Source organism: Saccopteryx leptura, chromosome 12, assembly GCF_036850995.1.
Source record: "Saccopteryx leptura isolate mSacLep1 chromosome 12, mSacLep1_pri_phased_curated, whole genome shotgun sequence".
Classification (NCBI taxonomy): domain Eukaryota; kingdom Metazoa; phylum Chordata; class Mammalia; order Chiroptera; family Emballonuridae; genus Saccopteryx; species Saccopteryx leptura.
This window is the reverse complement of record NC_089514.1, coordinates 50,810,219-50,833,475: the sequence shown is the minus strand read 5'-3', so window position 1 is coordinate 50,833,475 and position 23,257 is coordinate 50,810,219. Positions and strand designations below refer to the sequence as shown.

Here is a 23,257-nt window from a genome sequence, read left to right as displayed (position 1 = left end):
TGTTTTCTGAGAATGAAGCTCTTCCATATTTGTTCATCACTGTTTAGGGCCCGCTGTTCTAAAGCTTGAACCACAGGAGCTATAGTCAGGCAGTCTCTCTTCCTCTAAAATAACCCTTTTATTCTCTTTTGCTTTTTTTTTTTTTTTTTTTTTTTTTTTTGTATTTTTCTGAAGCTGGAAATGGGGAGAGACAGTCAGACAGACTCCTGCATGCGCCCGACCGGGACCCACCCGGCACGCCCACCAGGGGCTACGCTCTGCCCACCAGGGGGCATCGCCTTGCCAAGACCAGAGCCACTCCATTGCCTGGGGCAGAGGCCAAGGAGCCATCCCCAGCGCCCGGGCCATCTTTGCTCCAATGGAGCCTTGGCTGCGGGAGGGGAAGAGAGAGACAGAGAGGAAGGAGGGGGGGGGGTGTTGGAGAAGCAAATGGGCGCTTCTCCTATGTGCCCTGGCCGGGAATCGAACCCGGGTCACCCGCACACCAGGCCGACACTCTACCGCTGAGCCAACTGGCCAGGGCCCTCTTTTGCTTTTAACCCTTTGAGTAATGACTTCTTTTCATACTCGCTGACCCTCACAAGTGTATTTTTTCAAACAATGAAATTAGTTCCAGTTATAGTTTTATTAAGTTAAAATCACGTTTGTTTGAAAACCAATTTATGGAAACAAGAAGAACATGCATTTGCCTTTTTTTTTCTTAATGTTGCATTACACATTTTTAAAATAAAAATTTTTGTTCTCTCATACAATTCTCGTGTACCTCCAGGTCAAAGTTTAAAGATGTACAGGTACGGCCTGACCGGGCAGTGGCGCAGTGGATAGAGCATCAGACTGGGATGCAGAAGACCCAGGTTCAAGACCCCAACGTCACCAGCTTGAGCGCAGGCTCATCTGGTTTGAGCAAAGCTCACCAGCTTGAGCCCAAGGTCGCTGGCTCCAGCAAGGGGTTACTCAGTGTGCTGAAGGCCCACGGTCAAGGCACATATGTGAAAGCAATCAATGAACAACTAAGGTGTTGCAATGTGCAACGAAAAACTAATGATTGATGCTTCTCATCTCTCTTCGTTCCTGTCTGTCTGACCCTATCTATCCCTCTCTCTGACTCTCTCTCTCTGTAAAAAAAAAAAAAAAAAAAAAGTACATGTACGATCATACTCTGGATAGTCACGAGGCAAGAAGACGTACATGAACATTTGCACTACTCAAACGGTTAAATCCTTGTGAAATTTCCTATTATCTGGTATCCTGTTTATCTCCCATCTAAGAGTAGTAAAGTAAACTAATCTGTAGTAATTCTTTTTTAAGAAAATTCATGGTGATTATTCCTATAGATATTTCAGTTTAAGAGCACTTTGGGATAGGTAATGCATCCATAGGCTAAATGAGTGTATCTGGGGTATAGATGCTTCTGAACACTATTTGCCAAGTAGGGGAAAATTTAAGCACAAATGTAGTCTGTTACATCTTTTTTGAGTCCCATTAATGAGTCTCTACTATTCTTCTTACATAATCTTATTAATATCTCCCTGTGTGTTAAATAATACCAGAACATTGTAGCCCAAATACTCATCTTCTTCGTGTTGAAATTAGTAGGCTCCTGCCTGACCTGTGGTGGCACAGTGGATGGGGTATCGACCTGGAAGCACTGAGGTTGCCGGTTCAAAACCCTGGGCTTGCCTGGTCAGGGCACATATGGGAGTTGATGCTTTCTGCTCCTCCCCCCTTCTCTCTCTCTCTCTCTTCCCTCTCTATAATGAATAAATAAAATCTTAAAAAAAAAAAAAAAAAAAAAAGAAATTAGTAGGCTCCTAGAAAGCTAACTTTTTTTACTGGTGATTTAGAAGTGGACATTGTATTAAGTTCTTACATTGATAGTTTTCAACAGTATATTGCCTTATATTCTTAGGCATATTCATGCTATATCAGTTTATTTGACATTCAATAAGGCAAACAAGTAAAATATGTCTCAAATATGATGACTGTTCATTAGTTTTCACTGTCATACTCATCAGATACCATTTTCTCTCTGTCTACTAAATTCCTATTTTTTTTCTGCCTTCCTTACAAATCTATCTAATGTAAACTAATATTTTCTTAGTATACTTTTCTCTTCGTTTTTATTAAACAAGAGACTGTTAGGCAGAGACAGACTCCCATATGTGCCCCAACCAAGATCCACCTGGCAAGCCTCCTACCAGTGATTCTTTGCCTGTCTGGGCTACAGTTCTGTTGCTCAGCAACCGAGCTATTTTAGCCCTGAGGCAAAGCCAAGGAGCCATCCTCAATGCTGGAGGCCAACTTTGCTAGAACCATTTGAGCCATGTGGGAAGAGAAGAGAGAGAGAGATTGGGGTGAGGGTGGTGGAAAAGCAAATGGTCTCTCCTGCATGCCCTGACTAGAAATTGAACCTGGAACTTTCACATTCCAGGCCCACACTATACTGCTGATCCAACCGGCCAGGGCCTTCTTAGTATACTTTTGTTCTATTTTATATTTTATTTATTTTTGAGGAGCCACTTCACCCACAGGTGTTGTAAAGTACCAAAAGCTACAGAATTAATATTAATATTTTAAGAGCCTTGGAGAACATTTTATTAATTTAGGTTAAGGTGTGCAGAGAAATTGTGAGAATAATCTCTGTACTGTGTGATTGGCATAACCAGGATGGCCCTTGGCATTGTATTGTAAATGCAAGGGGAGGAAAACATGGATCCCCAGACATTCCACCACACCTGTGGGGAAAGGGGTGAATGGCTAGCCAGGTACAGGGAGAGAAAAGCCAAAAATAAACCTTTTCTTATAGCAATGAAACATTTGCGGGCATTTGTCCCCATGGAAATTACCTCTCCTATGTAAATGCATGTGGTTAACACGTGTGACTCTGGACAAAAAGATGGCAGATAAACACTAGAAAATATAGGAATACCTTTTAATTTGCAAAGAGACATCTTTCTACCATTGTGTTGACTTGTAAATTTTGTTTTCTCCAAAATAATGTATGGCTTGCAAATTGAACATGGTCCTAATATGTTAAAGGACATATGACTATAACCAATAGTGGTAAGGAGCTCCTAATTACAATTTTTGCTTCTGTACTTCCCACTTACAAAACTATAAAAACTAAGTAGAACAAAGGGCTGGCATGCTCTCCCTCAGATTTCTGTTGGAGTTCCTGCCACTTGGCCAAGCTAGACAATAAAGCTTTGGTGTGTAAACGACGGACCTTGTTCGTGTCTTCAATGTTTTGGGTCCCTCCGGATTAGGGTTAACATTTTTGTACTGTCTCTTGGTAGATTATGATGCACTGTGATCTGAATATGAAGTTGAGTTCTCAGATATCACAGCATTCTATAAAATCAAGTTCTACAAAGTAGTTGATCAGAAATATGTCTTAATTGATTTGATTAATTTAATCAGTTTTATTTTGTTAATGACAATTTATTATTTCCTAAAAATATTGACTTTTTTTATTTTATTTTTCTGAGGTGATAAGTGGGGAGGCAGTCAGACAGACTCCTGCATGCGCCTGACCGGGATCCACCCAGCATGCCCACTGGGGGATGATGCTCTGCCCATCCAGGGCATTGCTCCTCGCAATTAGAGCCATTCTAGCACCTGCGGTGGAGGCCATGGAGCCATCCTCGGCACCCGGGCCAACTTTGCTCCAGTGGAGCCTTGGCTGTGGAAAGGGAGGAGAGAGCTAGAGAGAAAGAAGAGGGGAAGGGTGGAGAAGCAGATAGGTGCTCTCCTGTGTGCCTTGGCCAGGAATTGAACCCAGGACATCCATACACTAGACCAAGGCTCTACCACTGAGCCAACCAGCTGGGCCAAAATCTTGACTATTAATATCTATTTATCTTGTTATGTTTACCCATTTATGTATAGATTATGTTTTGGAATACTTTTGGAAATGTATTTATTTTATTAATTATTATGGTGCTTAACCTTTAGCCTTTGAGATTGATTAAAGACATAGATTTCATATGCATTCAGTTAAAAATTAGCTATTCTTTTTCAGTACTCACAAATTCATAGTTTTTATTATGCCAGATTTTATAATAGTGTTTTGTGTGTGTGACAGAGAGAGAGAGAGAAAGACAGAGAGGGATGGATAGGGACAGACAGGGAGAGATGAGAAACATCAATTATTCATTGTGGCACCTTATTTGTTCATTGACTGCTTTCTCATATGTGCCTTGACCAGGAAGCTCCAGCAGACTGAGTGACTGCTTGCACTAGCCAGCAACCTAGGGCTCAAGCCAGTGACCTTGGCTTCAAACCAGTGACCTTTGGGCTCAAGCTAGTGACCATGGGGTCATGTCTATGATCCCCCACTCAAGCCAGTTACCTGGCACTCAAGCTGGTTAGCCTGTGCTCAAGCCACATGAGTTCATGCTCAAGCTGGCAACCTCAGGGTTTCAAACCTGGGTCCTCTGCGTCCCAGCCCGATGCTATATGCACTGCACCACTACCTGGTCAGACTATAATGGTGATATTTATCTAAAACTAGATATTTGTGAGATTAGATACATAAATTTTATAAAATCATTTAATGTTATTTGCAACCTTAAAATGAAGGGAAAGACAACTTTAGAGATCTAGTATTCATTAATACTGATTAAATCTTGGATGGGATATATTTGTTGTCACTTTAAATCTTCATCATAAACTTGTGAAGATATTTGACTTATTACCTGTTTTTTAATGGGGAAAGAAACTGCAATTTAGAGATTATACATAATAAGTGGAAGAGCCAAAATTAGAATTCAGACCTGTGTCTAAATCTATTGTGCATCTTTTTTGGATACATCATATTATACACTAAATCTTTACTGAATATTATTTATAGGGTCTGTGACTTTAAGTAAAACAACCTATAATGAAACCCATTATATCATAGGCTAATAAATATATACAAGAATGAAGTTCGTATGAAATCTCTTAAACATTATAATGAAACACCAATATTTGAGGACTTGCTTTCTCTCTTCCTCTCTTTCTATATATATTTATGTGCATATATATTTATATATGAATGAATATATATGACCACTGTTCAAAGATACTTCATTCTATTTCTTTTGCCCTAATATGTTATTCAGTCTGGAGATGAAAACAGGGTGTAATAAACTTTAAAAAGCATATTTACCCAAATATATTTCTCTGAGACTGTCTCTGCACGTGATGATGATCTTCTGTCTCTCGGGTCCGCAGCATTTCTAAGCCTCGCATGGGTGGCTCGTGGTATATTCAAGAGGTTTCACTTAGAAATCCTTTCCACCTTTCTCAAATATGGCCTATTTCTTTACAGCAAATATGCTTGTGTTTATTTTCCATTTCTTTAGGATAAATTCTTTCCTTGAAAGCTTTTAGATACCTTGGGCTAGTAAATTTCTGCGGAACATTTCACTTGCCCTCCCAAACTTTGCTACAGTGAATTCATTGTAGATGGCAAACCTGAACCCCAGCCTTCCAGTCACCTGCCTTTTCAGTCAGGGATATTGCAGGTCTCTCTGGATGGAGTGAGAGTTAATGCAGTTCCTGAGGTGGAAGACGGAACTCCACCAGACATTTTTTGTTTCTTCGATCTGATTCTTTGTTCCATTGTTGATACTCTTTTTTATTGACAGTAGTAACACTAATCTAATTTTTAGTTACACAGCTTTCTTTCTCTGGTTTGGCCTGTTGCCTTAGCCCAGTGGTTCTCAAACTTTTTGAAGTTAGGGCACATTTAAAATCCTACAAATAATTGTAGGCACACTATATACAAATTTCTGAGAAATATGTTATAATAATTAAGTCAAATATTAAAAAAATATAAAGTCCAAGCATGCTTTTATGGTAATTAAATGAAATAAATATGACAAAATTAAATTTATTCTGACATAAAAAACATTTTATGTTATATTTTTTGAGTTATGCTTTTTAAAATTTATAAAAAAAAAAGGGGTTAAAAAATAAAAAAAAAACAACAAAACTGTTATCTTTTTATATATATAGATACATTCTTAGTAAGATTTAATAAATTCGGCAGGTCCCGACACAAATGTGTTGTTTTTTCATTCTTGTGTTTATGAGAAACATGAGGCTGATGTGTCCTAGCAATTTCTTCAATGTTTGGGCATATATTTGAAAGGCAAACTCTCATTCCCTAGTCAATACATTGAAGAATTCTTCTCTTTTCACTTTTAATTGTGTTGAGTGCAGAAAACCCCCACCATACATATCATCTTAACTTTACACCAAACAAAGGATAGAAGAAACTTGCCTCCAGTCTTTCCGGGGAACATGGGGGGTAGTGTAAACAATCCAGCACCACAGCTTAACAGCCTTTTGCAACCTAATCAGGCAAGTGAGGTGGGGGGTTGGGCAGACTGTCAGCTTACAGCCAATTCCTCACACCTCTGTCCCCCCAAAATCTAAACTCCCAAAAACCCTGTTGGTTTTTTGGTCCCCAACAGGCATGTATTTCTCTGGAATACCATAGGGCACACCTGGAAATCTTCTAGGGTACACATTTGAGAACCACTGCCTTAGCCTACGAATGGTGCAGCAAAGCAGTGGTGTGCCATGGGATGGGGAGAGAAAAGTAAACAGTTGTAGAAGGGCGTTACTAATTTAGAAAATATACATAATCAAGTAAATTCTGAAGGAGACTTTTTTCAAGTGCTTAATTCATTGTTTGATGCATATCTAAGCTGCTCTCTACTGTACAGAAAATGAGACCTTACTCCTTGCTTAGTTTTTCTTCTACTTATATCATGTTGAGAGTGATTTGTATGACTTCTTTATCAGGTGGGATAGAGTCAAAGGTCTGGAATAGGTAGCCTTATTTAAAACCCAGCTCTTTCACCACTTTCCCTTTGTCAAGCACCTTATAAGAATTATCCCATTGATCTTTCCAACAAATTTATAGATACTATCATTAGCTCCATTTGCAGAGAAGTAAACAGACTTCAGAGAGCAGATAACAAGACAACTCAAGTTCTCTAAAATTTGTTTACTCCTCTATAACTGGAGCTAATGATTCTGTCTACTAAGTATGGTAGAAAAATAGAATGATTTCTGTGAGATGCTTGGCAAAGAATAAATAGTGAAAAATATCAACCTTTGTTGTTATTTATATCTCATTATAAATAATACACAGATGATCAACCAAGACACCATCTTTTTTTTTTTTTTAATATTTTATTTATTGATTTTTAGAGAGAGAGAGAGAGAGAGAGAAGGGGGAGGAGCAGGAAGCATCAACTCCCATATGTGCCTTGACCAGGAAAGCCCAAGGTTTCGAACCGGCAACCTCAGTGTTCCAGGTCAACCCTTTATCCCACTGCGCCACCACAGGTCAGGCCCCAAGACACCATCTTTAAAAAGTTTTATAAATTATAAAAAGCTACACACATTTTAACTGTCATTATTCTTAATGAATATCATGTGCATGTATAATGAACTTACAATGTTAATTTTTCTTAAAAAGGAAAAAAAGCCTCTTGAACTTTCCACTTGAGAGATTATTGTTTAAAAATAATGTAAGAATTAAGGGAATTTTGATAATGTCAGTTACTCGAAGTTCTTTACTGAAATTGTTAAAAATCACATGACAAGGAAAACTAATAGTATTACTCAAGATAAGAAAAAATCTAAAGAACTACTAGACATTTTATAGTAAAAGAGACATTCTCTAGAACAGAGAGACACAGGAATGGCATATATATTTTTCCAAATTAGTAGTGGATAATATTTCTGATATTTATAACACCTAGTAAAATTCCATATTTTACCAATTTGATTGATTGATTTCTACATCATAGTGATTTCCAAGTCCTAGAAGGAAAAATTATACAAGTGGGGGAGGAGCACACAGTACACACCTGTGTCCACTACCAAATGGATTCATTTACCCCCAATGTATCAACAAAACGGAACAAAAAAGGGATTGTTTCCATAGTAAAATGAGCAAAACAAAATTTGCCTACTGTCTAAGATCATAATTTTTCTTAAAGCTGGCCCACTCACCAAATTGGCAGCCTGTGAGAATTAATTAAACTCAAAGGTAAATTATTTAAAAGTAAAAAAAAAAAAATCTAAAATAACATAGCAGGAATGATAGTTTACTATGAGTCAAAGAGTAGCCTGCGGTAAAAGAAACAAGTCCCCTTTGATAGAATAATGATCAAAGGAAGGGTGGGTGGAGGAGGGGCACCAGAGATGGCAAATCATTACTGGAAAATTAAAAGGTGGAAACTGTCTGAAACAGATATAATTTTACAGGATCTCGGGCACACTGCAGTATATGTAGACCGGAATGATGTATACCTGTCTGATTACACCTTCAATAAGATAAAAGAAGTCCTCTTTTTCCTCCTTCTTAATTAGTAGTAGCTAACGTTGACAAAAAGGTCACTGCGGTTTTGTTTTGCAAAATCTTATTTAATCCCTAAATATTCTGTGAAACTGGTACTATTGTCTGTGTTTTATAGATGAAGAAACAGATTCACAGAGAAATCAAATAATTCCCCCATATATATATATTTTTTTCTTTTTTCATTTTTCCGAAGCTGGAAACCGGGAGGCAGTCAGACAGACTCCCGCATGCGCCCAACCAGGATCCACCCGGCACGCCCACCAGGGGGTGATACTCTGCCCATCTGGGGCGCCCCTCTGCTGCAACTGGAGCCATTCTAGTGCCTGAGGCGGAGGCCCACAGAGCCATCCCCAGCGCCCAGGCCATCTTTGCCCCAATGGAACCTCGGCTGTGGGAGGGGAAGAGAGAGACAGAGAGGAAGGAAAAGGGGAAGGGTGGAGAAGCAGATGGGCGCTTCTCCTGTGTTCCCTGGCCGGGAATCGAACCCCGGACTCCGGCACGCCAGGCCGACGCTCTACCACTGAGCCAACCGGCCAGGGCCTCCCTCATATTTTTGAAGTCAATATGTGTTTTATGGTTTTCTGATTTCTTGAGCAAGCCTTGCACAAATTTTAATTAAAAATAAAACCCAAGGTTGTTGGCTTGAGCAAGGGGTCATTTGTTCTGCTAAAGCCCCCAATCAAGGTACATGTGAGAAAGCAATCGACAACTAAGGTTGCCGCAATGAAAAATTGGTGTTTCTCATCTCTCTCCCTTCCTGTCTGTCTGTCCCTACCTGTCCCTCTCTCTGATTCTCTCTCTGTCTCTGTCAAAAAAAAAAAAAATTGAAAAAATAAAAATAAAACCTTCAGGACTATGTTCAGATGAGCTGATGGAAAATTTTATCTTTAGTGATCACATAATATTAGGAAGTTTTTGCACATACTGGTATTTTATGTGGAGTAGCTATCCAGGTCTAATATCGGTCTACAGACCAGCTTTGGTGCAGTGGAAGGTAATGGATTTCTGTCGGTGAGTTCATTTTGAAAGATAGTAACTCAGGCTATTTCAAAACACTTGAATTATAATAAGAACATAAAGTGATAAACACTTTAGGGACTGTAAAATGCTAGAAGAAAAATTATATGCAAAAATCTTTTACTGATGGCATAAACATTTTAAGTTACTTTTCATAGTAAGGTATCAACATAAATTGGTAGACTTTTTTTAATCTGCTCTTTCTGCCAATCCTTTTTTTAAATTTTATTTTTATTTTTTGATATAATTACATATATGAAACTAAAGATAAATTACACCAAAATGTGTTCTTTTTTCATATATATTTATTTATATTTTTGCCTTCAGTTCTGTTGAAGAAGATTAAAGCTTTTAGAGTTACTGTCCTTTTTCCTTAAAAACAGAAAATTAGAAGATATTAAAAATTAATTTTAAATGTACTAAATCTGTTACACTACATCATTTCATTGTGTCGGTTTGCATCATGTTCAATTAAATTGGGTGTTTATGCCATTTTCATAATTTAATAAGTCCCACAACAACTTTAACAAAATTTCTTCTACTTTGCATAAACTTTTGTGCTTTGTACTTTAGTTAATAACCAACATATTAAAAACAAAATAAAACCTGAAGTTTACACTAGTTCTTGCAAATCATAAGTAGTGGGTTCGTAAGAACTAAGTGAGTCGGATACAGGATATTAAGCCCACTTAGTATCCAGTGTCCAAGAAAGAGAGAAAAGAAGGAAGAGGAGAATTATAAAACTATAAGATGTAAAGCAGTATGTTTCAATAATATATCTCAGAGAAGAAAAATAATAAGAAAAGAGAATTTTAGATAATTCTAAATTGCATTTTTATTAATTCTAATTCATTATTTGTAGGACATATTTGGAGGGTTCAATAATATTTCCACAGTTTCTACATACATTTAATATTGTGTTCTGTCACACACAGCCATTTAAAATATTTTGTCAAAAAAGAGAAATACCATTTTTTTCTTGTTATTATTCTAGTTTCCAAATTAAAGTTAATTGTCTCAGGCTCAAAGCTCATAAACGATAAAATCAGAGTAAGACCCTAAATCATGATTAAACTTTTGTATTGTTATCAGTACAGCTGGGGACTTCTGCTTCACCTTTTTATCTCCAGTGCTGTGCCTGATTTAGCAGGTTTATTAAAAAAAATAAAATAAAAATTTAGAACAACTTTTGTTATTTTATTTCGCACAGCTTCAAGAGCTTGACATTAAGATAATATATACAAATCTTCTGCTTTAACAGTGCTACTCCTTTTATTTTAGAGCAGTGCTTCTCAAACTTCAGAGCACATTAGAATCACTGGGAGGTTTGGTTAAAACATAGATTGATGAGAGACACTAAGATTTAGGCAGGGTGCAAAATGCATGCTCAGTAAAGAACTGAAGACAAAATAAATGTATCATTTAAATGACGGTGAGTATCGGAAGAGATAAAAGCAGATGGAACTAGATATGGTGTTTCAAGAAATATCAAGGATCTGAGATTTTATACCCTTCTTGCAAGGTAACACGCTAGCTCACCACAGTTTCAAAGCTCCAGGAGACTTCCGTGAATCAGACAAAATGAACTTTATGATCCTGACACAGCAGGCTGCTTTGTACTGTGTTACTATCAGCTTCTCCTGGTGCTCAAGTCCAATGGGGCCATGCAGAGTATCACAGTGGACAATGCGAATCACCTAAATTAGTGCCACAGCAAAGAAACCCAATCTTTTAAGTGAGGCCTGCCAGCAAACCTGCCTAACTTTTGCCTCACACATTACTTTTATTTTCCTGAGCAACGAATAAATCTGAAGGGAGACATACTCTTTTTCTTCCCAGGATGTTTGCTGTTCTTGAAAAGATAGGAGCAAAGGCACTCTTCACGTGACATGTCAAAATGTGTGAGATCCACAGCATTGGTCTCCTGACCTGGCAATTGGAAGTAGGACTAATTTAGAGAAAATGGTCAAAACAATTCTGATGTTGTAGTTTCAGCAAAGTATTTCCTGTTCAATAACTATTCTAGAAAGAATTCAAGATGGCTGTTTTTATTTCCCCGTGGAAAAGTATATAATATTCTTTTCGATAATTATTTTAAGATTTTCAGTGCGTTAATTTTATTATTTAAATCAATTATATGTCCTTCAGTTTTTAATATGTGGTAGCTTCCATTTACTGAGGACTTTATATACATCCTGTTTAACTTTTACAATACAACATGATATATATACACTATAAAATCCTTGTTTTATATTTAAAAGAAGTGAGGTAGAAGGGTGTTATTTTTCTTGCTACTGATCACACACTTAGTAACTGGGAGAGCTATTTGTACTATCTTATGCTGATTTGGTTGTTCACAGCAGTGAATAATAACTGCTAGATGTGTAATTGTGAGGTCACAAAGGAATGAAAATGACCAAGTTAGGATGATTTAGGTTTGAGTTTTGATATATTTATAGGCAGTTTGTTGGTTGGCAGATAATTGAAGGAATGAGCATGACATGGTCAGCAGAATTCAGTTCTCAGCTGAAGAGATGTCCGATGTACTTTAACTCTGTGGGACCCTAGAGTCAGTTATTAATAGGATTAAGGGATAGACTAGTTTTATGAATTGTCCTTTTTTAAATTTCTCTTCTCCACTGTTAAATTCTCTTTCTTCTCCACACTGATACTTTTTTGAGTTTCTGAGTCTACTTTAGTATTCAACAACTTAGAGAACAAGGCAACTGGTTATAAATTAATTCTAGAATCTCAGAGCGGGATTAACACAGATTAGTTTAAATCCCTGTGATATACCCAGCCAAATTCTACTAGATTTTAAGGATCAGGTGGTGATGAATTAATCCAGCAATTTTCAAGAATTGAAGGGTGATTATTAATCTAGCAATATGCTTGATATGTATGAAGACAACTTTTGTGGCCTCTCAAACTGTCATGATGATGATGATGATCTTGAGAACCTAGTTATAAATCTTGATACAACTGAGACAAAACCTTGAAATTACTTGGAAGTATTTCTACATTTGTGCACACATTCATTAAGTGCTTGCTGTCTGCTATGTTGTGTAAGGTACATGAGGTGCACAGATATGAAATAACTGCTTCCTGTACCTAAGGAACCACATTTAGTGTTTTATTGAGAGAAAGAGAGAGAGACAGAGAGAGGGAGAGAATTGAGTACAGCATAATGGGTGTCATGATAGTGTAAGGATATGGCTCTAGTAAAAGACAGTAAGTCATTTCTGTTGACTTTAATGAAATTATGGTCCTACTCAGACAGTGCTTCTCAAAGAATAATTAAATCCTTACGTGAAATACAGCAAAAATGTTGCTCTCTGGAAGAGCAGTTTCCAAGTTTAGTCTAAGAAAAAGGTATACTATATTAAACATCTAGATTCCTGGGAATGACCGCAGGTATAGAATCAGAGTTTTTGGAAAGAGGTGGGGTTAAGTGGGTTCATATGAAGTCTTGGTATATTGAAGAAGCTTATCAGATGGATTCTTTAGAGTTGTCAAAATGTAAAGCTGATGTGGAAGTTATATTCATTTGAATCTTTTATTTTGTTTTGTGCTGTAAAGGCAAAAAAAAAAGAGGAAATAATAGTCACAGTTATATATTATTTACATTCACTATTGCTAAAAGGAATTTTACTGTTCTTACCAGATGACATCTTTATCCTGGCTTCTGTATTCCAAGACTGCCAATTTATTTGGAGCTAATTACATCTCTGAAGATTATACTTGAAGCTTTGTGATTAATTTCAAAAGCATTTTCTGAATATGGCAGATCCAAAGCTGAAATCTAAACAACACGGTCCAGCACCCATATTCCAAAAGATTTATTTTTCACTGGGCTACAAATAAAAGAATAAATGATGACGGGCTTAATTTTAACAACTTTTATTTATATGTTTTGCATACATTATACTTTCTTAAAGCTTGCAGTAGAAGGAAGAATAGTGGTTATAATATGAAATTATTATTTCATATAACCTGGAATAAAATGAATTACAAGAAAATTATGGGCTATAAAAAAGAATTAATTTGTAGCCTTACATTGCACCTCATGCACTTGTAAAATGTATATGTGATTTAGATTAATATAATAACAAATCAATCTTTTACTATTTTTATTATTCTCTTCTTATGTCATAATTCTAGTATATACAAGGTGTTAAAATATTTGAATTGACATAAATAATAAAATTATATACTTTATTCTAGTTGGAGAGTTAATTTATAAATAATTTTAATCAATATATATATATTAAAAATTATGTATTATATAGCCTGTCCTGTTTCCCTTAAGAAACAGTAGTCAAGAAGACAAACTCCTCTTTTTCTCCTCAATAAACTCAGATAGGCTGGTGCTAAATTATTTATCAGGATTTTGTAGAATTTCTCAAGTCATTGCAGAATATTTTTCTAAATTAAAATAGAATTTATTAAAAATGTGTGTGTGTGTGTGTGTGTGTATCAGACTCAACTTGGGATTGCCCTGCTGGAAAAACAAAAGTGAATTTGAAAAAAAGAAATTTAATGATTGTAATTATGTGCTCGTGTTTCATGTTATTAAACAAAAGCAGGAAGTTTGCAAAGGTGTATTTTAGGCAAGCATAAGTAAACATGATAACAGCAGTTAGTCATCTCTGTAAGAGTGGGCTTGCTAGCCCATACAGTATAGTGAGAGGGGTTTGAAATATCTTTGGATAAGTTACCTTGCTTAAGTGTTTATTTAGCATCTTTCAAGCCACACAAGTAATTTCTGTGCAGAGAGAATGATAGTCTCTGAATGGAGAGGAAATATAGATAAGACTATTGACAAATAAAGCCTGTTGCTATGTTCTGATGATAAAGATGCAAATAAACACATAAAGTTGTGGTGCTAGAAAATGGTTTGAGAGATGGCTTCAGCTTGTTTCCTTAAGGATTCTTCCCTGCTATAGGCAACTTATCTTCACTTTCCAAAACCCTGAGCAAACCATTTCTCAAAATTCTCTGACATTAATTGATTCTCTTGTTCAATCTAAACCATTACTTGGCAGGGATGATGTGTGTCTCCTATCCATGTGCCCCACCATAAATCTGATGGAGTTTCTCTTTGGCAATCAACCTCCAAGCAACCTATTAGAAAAATCAGCATATCATCATCATATAATATTTACATTCTTAAAAAATACATGTCAAACAACAACAAAGAATATGGACTAATTTATTATAGTGATTGCTATGGGTAGAGAAACTGGTTAAAGAAGGTAAATAAGGTAAGCTTCAAGGTTGTTTATAATATATTATTTTGTTCATAAACAGTTACTAAAGCAAATATGAAAAGTAAAGACAAATTCTGGTTCCTAGAAGCCAGACTATTTCTTTCTATACTGTTCACTATTTTCATATTCCATAAGATCTGCTCTCTTTCCTCATTTTATTTATAGTTAAAATAAAATGTAGAATTGAACTCGTATTATTAACTGCTATATTTAACTCACAGTCCCTGAATTGGATATGCTTTGGAAGCACCATATGGGCCTATATACATGAGCTTTTCTGTTGGGCAACATACAGTTAACATATAGGGACCATTAAGATGTCTTCATTTGTTTCACTTAAATAAGTACATGTTGAAATGGTCATTAGTGATTATAATTTTAACATAGCCTATTCTATGAAGTTACATTTGTAAGACTCAAATGGAAGTAAAACTTTATTGAGTTTATCATGGACTAGATATTTAGCATACCAAATACAAAATAAATAAAGTACTTATTATTATTAGATGCTAAAAAATGTTAAGTTTGTTGCCTAAAATATCATGCTTAGTGAATGGAAGCACCAGAATTGGAAACCAGATCTGTCTTTTTTTTATTTTAATGTATGTGTTTTTTTCTTTTTCTTTTTTAATTTTATTTATTGATTCTTTTAGAGAGGGGAGAGAGAGAGAGAAAGGAGGTGGGGGTAGAGCAGGAAGCATCAACTCATAGTAGTTGTTTCTTGTATGTGCTTTGATTGGGCAAGCCCAGGGTTTTGAACCGGCGACCTCAGCGTTCCAGGTAGATTCTCCACCCACTGTGCCACCACAGGTCAGGCACATCTGTCTGGATTTGAAGTGCATGCTGATTATACTATACCTCCAAAATTATTGTTTATGTCCATATGTTTTTTTTTTTCAAAGCATACAAGTCTGTTATTCACCTAAATCTGCTCTTTTCAATAAATATTGTTAGAGGATGCAATTTATTATCCTGATTTCTTTGCTATGTTAAGAACATTGTATGAATAGAGGCAAAATTCATTAGAGTGCTAAAAATTTTGTCAAAATAGTTATAATACAATGATTTACTATTCCTTATTGGTATTAATTATTTGAACATTAATCAAATAACACATGCATATTTTACTTGGATTAGTCTGTTGTGGAGTTCTACCACCTCTCTATTAGAAAGGAAAGTCTTGACATACACTAACCAAATAAATTGTTTAAAATTAGAGTTGTTTCTTTGAGTGATATTTCTAAGTCAATTTTTGATTAACATGAGTATCAAAATTATTATTTAGTTGCAGTCTAACTGAACTGTCATATGAATCCTGAAGGTTTCTTTTCAAAGATGTCAAAAGAAAATTTCTTATAATTAAATATTTCAGAAAACTTCTTTTATCTTTTATCTGTAATTAACTTATAGTCTAGAAAGTAAATTTACATGTTTGGAAAATAGTCTCTTTTCAAGAGAAAATATATTTAGGTATGGTTAAGGCAAATGATAAAACGATTTCTTTATATACTGTATTCTAGTGCTTTGATTAGACTTTCATATCACCTGATAGAATTCAGTGCTGGTGGAACTGAATATCAAAAGTGAAGGTTGAGAATGAATAGGCCTTCAAGGGAGCTGATCTTTCTCTAATCTGATAAAACCGCTTCATTCTCTATTTCTGTGGTTTTTTCCCCCTGCACATCACTGCATTTCAAAAGCTTTTTCTCTGATTAGCAATAGTCTCTCAGGATTTAAGGACAGACCTATGGAAAGAAGTTCTCAAACTGAAATACAATTTTTTGTGCTGTTTTTGTTTTTAGTCTTTAGCAATTTCTAAAAATTTATAGGAAAATTTCCCATTACCCTGAAATATTTCTCTACTGTTTCAGGTTTTTGGTTTTGATGGAACTTTGACTTCATATATTCTGTGGATGGCTAGTGATGTTAGCACTTCTGAGGGGTTTAATGGAGACTAAAGATTTTTTTTGTGGAATGAGTATAAGCTTTGGAGTGCAACACTTAGGTTTAAGTCCATTTTGTTAAACTTATAAAAGTCTTTAAAAAGTCATTAAAATGCTTTTCTGTTTTAAGTGTCAAATCAATAGGTAGACAGGGATTTATACATTATTATATTATTATACATCTATAACACTGTACATATACTTACCATTTTGTACCCATATAATATTTATATACACAGAAGCTGTTTTATTTATAATAAAGCCATTTAATGAATCTTCCTGGCATATCTTAATATGAGCAGAATTAAGTTTCAGTTTTCTGTCATAGTTATTTATGTTAAGTTGGTTTCTCTGTTTCTATCTGATACTTGATGTGATTTTCATGATTGATACTATTACTATAAAATGAGAAAAAAACCATTTTTTTCTGAAATAAAATTACTGTTACAGACTACAGTTAGATAGACAAATATAGAAACAGTAATGTTCTACCAAGCACATTTTCACATTTGATTAGGAAGGAATTTTATCAGTCTTAACACATTTGCCCATGGCATTTAATGGTCGATTGTTGGCTTTAAAGAAAAATGTCACTTGACTAGAATAGAAGTTAATTAGGGACTTGAAGTGTCCAGAAGACTTGTCAGTTTTCTATAAGTCATGATCAGCTGGTCTTTTGCCACAAGAAAGGGCACCATCAGTAACTATTTTCTTTAGTACCCAAGATTGACTATTTAAGTATCTAAAGTTCAGTATTATGCTTTATCATGAAATTTGTTGGATTTAAATGTATTTTGTTAATTTTTTAATGAACAAAGAAGATAACAGTAGTAAATTTCATGACTACATCTTTTTAGCTTTCCAAGCTAGGGATTTAAAATTTAGCAACTTTTAAGCTTCAAACCAATCCTTTAAAATATACTTTTTTTTCTTGTATATAACTCTACCTACAAGTCTCTAGAGCTTTTTCTGAATCTTGTAACAGGTGACATTTACTCCATAAAATTAGTGTTTAAAACTATATATTAGAAATAGAGCTGGTTTGGACTCTCCTTCCCCAAGGAGAATTATCTTACGGTTTTTAGCCATTGTTCATTCCTCTTTAATTATTTTCTAGAAATAAACTGTGATGATTACGTCATTATAGTTTGTTAAGCCTGGATTTTATTTATCATATTTCCCCATGTATAAGATGATCTCAGGTATAAGATGCATCTTAATTTTGGGGCCCAAAATTTAAAAAAAGTTACATAAAGTTATTGAACTCAAGTTTTATTCATCATAAAATTTATACAACTCCTCAAAAAGCATGAAAAAACAGAAAATGCAAGTAAAAAAATTTACAACCACTGTATAAGATGCACCCAGTTTTTAGACCCCCAAGTTTTCGAAACAGGATGTCTCTTATACATGTGGAAATACAGTACATTGTAAGCCATGTCACTCTGGATCAGATTATTTAAATTGTACTTTTTTGTGCTCTCCCTAGAGAGCAGCATGATAGAGTTTGAGCTCCTGCCTTGGAAACCGTCTGTCCCTGTGGCTGAGTACGCCCCAGAATGCTTTGTTTATTGGTATGGTTTCCCTCTTCTGTGTTGTGAAAGGAGAAATCTTAAATTTTTTTTCAAAGACATAAGGGCATTTTAGAGTTCTAATATATTTTGATCTTTAAGTTATTTATATTTTATTAAATATTTTGTTTAAATTCACAAAATGCTTTTTTTGTTATTTGCCCTGTACATATGAACATTCAACTGTTCTTATATTACCTGTTAAAAATGAAGACCTACACTTTGAATTTTGTCTAGAAGATACCTTCAATGTTTATTTTCCCATTCCGTGTTTTCTTTCTTTATCATCCCATTCTTTATAAGAAGTTTTCTTATAAAGAAACTATGTCCATTTCCATTTCAGTTGCTATTTTATTCACCTTTTTGCTGCATTTTCACATTGAATTTGAGTTGCCAAATGTATTTGGTACAATAGTACTGAAAGCCAAATTCTTAGCTTTGCTTTCTTTAGTTCTTTGTTTTTGTAGGGATCAAGAGTCTTTTCTTGGTTATTCTCTCTAGGGCAATTTCTGACATTTACTGGTTCCTATTATAACTCCCTTTCTGCCTGGAAGCTGACAGCCAAAACCTTTGTCATTTAAGCATGTGGGACAATTTTCCTTTTAATCAGTTTAGGTACTCTTAAGTTGAGATCCCCATTAAGCAATATTTTGTAGTCATTCATAGATAATACCCACATCATAGTTTAGAAGAATGAACAGACTACGTCAAATAGCAGGGGACAGAAGTCAATACACCAATATAAGACCTGCTCTAAAGGGTTGTCTCCATTATTCAGTGTTGTCTGGACTTGCATAGGAAGAGCCACACTGACACGTAGTTCATTGTGAGAAATTAGACACATAAAATAGGGAACCACAGTGAGCTTTATACTTTTAAAAAACCTACATGGTCATTTATTTCTTAATAAATAAATGTAATACATTCACATTTATTATACATTATTTGATGTTATACTTGTTCTGTTTCTGCCACTTCTTCTAACTGTGTGTGAGGGGCAGGCCACAGACATGCACACTGAGCTATTTTCTCACATGGCCACAGTAACTCATAATTACTCCTCACAGTTAGATAGCTTTTATGCCTATGGCTTACTGTCTGTCTAGCAGTGTTCTAAGCACTTTATATGTAATAATTCATTTAGTGCCTTAAAGAATCCAGGAGGCAGATTCTCACAATATTCACAGGAGAAAACAGGAGAAGGAACCTCACTTTTCCCAAGTTTGCACAGCTGGTGTGTACCAGGGTTGGCATGTAAACCCGGGCAGTCTGGTTTCATATCTGTGTCCGTAATCACTCAATGTGCCTGTTTCTTGTTAAAGCTGATTACGTGGAGAACATAAAAGTAACACTGGGAAATACAAAGAGGAAAATCTAACAACCAGAGAAGGAAAAAAAAGAATCTATATACAAAAAGTATTAGCAGTCTGACACTCGATGATTTATCTCCAACCTGGAAAAATAAGTTCATCCACAATATTCTAACTCATTTAATATACAAGAGTGATGATGGTAAATAAGCCATTTGCATGTGTGCAGACTGTGACTGCTGGCTGTTATTCACTGATTGTCTCTAAAAGGACTATTAAGAATGTTCTTACTAAAGTGGAAATTATTACAGTTTTGTGACTTTTGGTAAAAAACAAAAAAGCAAACAGCTAAATATGCTATTAACAAGGTGAGTAGTACAGTGTTTAGCATGTTTATTGATTTCTCAATGTCATTTCCTTTCTATTTATAAAGAATTGTATGCTATAATGGTATGTACTAATAATAATCTATAAGATTAATATACCCTATTGATTAAAGCTTTTTCTAAAACCTGAAATATTAGTCTTTGATAAAAAGCACTTAAAGAGGACAGTACTGCCAATGATGACAGAGCCAATGAACTTAATGGCATTAAGAATAGTATGTTACTTATATCACTAAAAGGTAAATAGATACTATATATCAACTTTAGTAGGTTAGATTATTAAATGATTTAGAATATATGAGTTTGAAATAAGGTATTGCTTTAGTGTTTTTGTCCTTATAATTGATATGAAAACCCAGTGACTCTATATAACAATTAATTACATATTCATGTGGTCATTTGAATTCTAAGATGTATTGTTTTCTTTTCAGCGCCTGGCTTTGGAAGCAGAGAAAGTTCAAGCAGCCCACCAATGGAGGGAGGATTTTGCAGTAAGGACCCCTTTTTTCCACTTGATGTAAATAGATGATGTGCTGTGTCTGTATAGTATGGTTGCATTAAAACATTGTAGTGATGGAATCTTATGGTGTTATATGACCAAAAAAGTCTATAGTTTGTTTCTTTAAAAAAATTGTTTTGGATTATCAAGGCCAATTCAGTTATTCAAAATGTTCCTTCTTATGTTTTATATATTTTTTAAAGAGTTCATTGAATATTCTTCCATTCACAAAGGTATTTATAAAATTAAGTTCAGTAAAAATAACACTCATACCTGAATAAACTCTGTAGATATTATGAATATACTAGTTGAAAACAATTTGCATTTAAAAACTGAGTTTATGAGAGGTGACATGCATATTATAATACCTGAATAGTGGGCAATGTGATTAAAGTGAGAATAAATATATTAAACCTCTTAAAATTTAATTTGATCCTCTTTAGCTAGAAGTAATCTTTCATCTACTATGGCCTACTTTTGGGAATGCTGACCGCTATTAACTTTTCTATGTATTTTTTTTTTTTTTGTATTTTTCTGAAGTTGGAAACGGGGAGGCAGACAGACAGACTCCCGCATGTGCCCGACCAGGATCCACCTGGCACGCCCACCAGGGGGCGATGCTCTGCCCATCTGGGGCGCCCCTCTGCTGCAACCAGAGCCTTTCTAGTGCCTGAGGCAGAGGCCATAGAGCCATCCTCAGCGCCCAGGCAAACTTTGCTCCAATGGAGCCTTGGCTGCGGGAGGGGAAGAGAGAGAGAGAGGAAGGAGAAGGGGAGGGGTGGAGAAGCAGATGGGCGCTTCTCCTGTGTGCCCTGGCCGGGAATCAAACCCCGGACTCCTGCACACCAGGCCGATGCTCTACCACTGAGTCAACCGGCCAGGGCTATGTATTGTTTTTAATAAACTAATTTTGTACCCCAAGAATCATTGTGCTAATTATATAAACAGCAGAAATTATTCTTATGATGAAGTCTATTTTTTGCCTATCTATCATCTATCAATCTATCATCAATCATCATTTGTTTATCTAACTTTTTACAGCCAAGGGACAAAGTGAAAAATTCTGTTTTTAAGAGTCATTTTAAGTATTTTTGTTATATATTTCAATTTTTTACTTATTGATTTTTTTTTAGTTTCTAATAAAAGAAAATTGTAGGAAATTTATTTTGAGGAATAAAATAAAAATAGAGTATGAGTGACAAGTTGATTGTACTGTTTAATTGTCTTTGAAAGTTTTGCAAAACTAAAGTCTCAAATTTGAAAGTTTTGAAAGTTGTGTTTCAACAGAATAATAAATTGAGGTTCAGTAATTAGAACTTTTATTTTATGTTTATATGATTATATTATATAAGAAAGGAAAATACACTAAATGATATTTATTTACTCTCTGCTTGACACATCTGATATTATTAATTTTTGCTGTGTTTTCTATAAATTAATATTTCTTAAACTCATAGTCTACTAAGTGGAGACTATTAGACTACTGGTGGTTTGATTCTTTCCATATATTAATCATATTGCTGGATATATTAGTATCATGTAAATACTGGCTTGATTCACAACTGTTTGTCATAGAAGGTTTAAAAAGATGAATTTGTCATCTGTAATATATAAAGAAAAAATTGGTTTTTAAATTAAAAAGATAGTCTTTTTGAATATTGATGGCAAACTGTAAGCTTATTCAATGAAGATTTTACAATGTAGTTTGTTACTTTTAAATAAAAGGAAACGTGAATATTTTTCTTTCTTGAATAGGCAAAAAAGCAGCCAAACTAATTTATCTAAATAAGTATCTTTTTGATTAACTAATCTTTTCCCCCAAATTATGTGTTATAGTAAAATCCAGTGTAAGGCATAATAGGTATGAATCTAGAACATATATTCTGCCTAGAATTGGTGTATTATAATTGGTTCTGTTTTAGTTTAAATCACAAATAATTCTTAGAATCCAAAAATCTAGTTTATCCAGATCTGCTTCCTTTATATATAGATTCCATTGCTTTCAAAAAAGCTTTTTTGGGATTAAAAGAATTTGATAACAGTTCACAAAGTCGTTGTTAGTTGTATGTCTTTTCCTAGTTCTCTAAGGAATGATGTGGTGAAAGAAAATTCGGCAAGTCGGAATGTAGTAATTCCTATCATATCATCATTGTTGTTTCATTCAATTATTTTGTTACTGCTTTATGAATGTAAAGGTTTTTTTCCAAGATATATTATAAACTCTTTGATATCAAGCTGATTAACACTAAATTAACATTTCAGCAATGATTTATTTCTCCTTATAGAAGTAACGAATGACCATGGTAGATGTTACAAAAGCTTGCAATATGTGTTAGCTATGTGACTATATTTTATTGACTCATCATTATTTGTAAGACACTCTGTAATTTATGTATTGCTATGAAAGGAAAAAAGAAGCCAATTAAACTATGCTCCACCAATTTGAAGCTGTATTCTTGTCAGATGTCAAAATATGGAAAAAATTGCCTCGAAATATAAAGCCTGTTATCTACTTCATCAGTGTCTATATCCAAACAGAAGCACTGCTAGGAAAATCTATGCAAGAGGACAAATTATTCCCATAATGGAATAAAAGCTATTGCTAAGTCTTATATGGTAAAATAGAAAATAAATTGTTTAGCTAGTAAATGTTAAGAGTTCTTAGCAAATAGTAGACACACTGTGGAAGAATTCTTGAACAAATTCTGTTTTTAATTTTCCCCTAGATTACTTCACAATTTATTTAGAACATATGAACATATTGATTGACATTAAAACAAGACTGTTAAAGGAAAAACAAATTAGGCTACTTTAGAGCCCTGTCAATTCCTTTCCTGAGTCCTTCTTGAAGAACTGAATGATATTCAGGGGACTCATATCTGTTACAGTGTGC

At 34.8% G+C, this 23,257-nt stretch overlaps 1 protein-coding gene across 10 annotated transcripts in view; it reads left to right on the top strand.

Moving 5' to 3' along the window:
* Positions 1-23,257, top strand: part of CACNA2D1 (calcium voltage-gated channel auxiliary subunit alpha2delta 1) — a 587,655-nt gene that overhangs the window by 299,619 nt on the left and 264,779 nt on the right. For all 10 annotated transcript variants that reach the window (XM_066354417.1, XM_066354423.1, XM_066354420.1 and 7 more), the window contains exon 4: positions 20,297-20,356. In XM_066354417.1, coding sequence (XP_066210514.1) covers positions 20,297-20,356 — 60 coding nt within the window. The remainder of the gene's footprint in view (positions 1-20,296; positions 20,357-23,257) is intronic.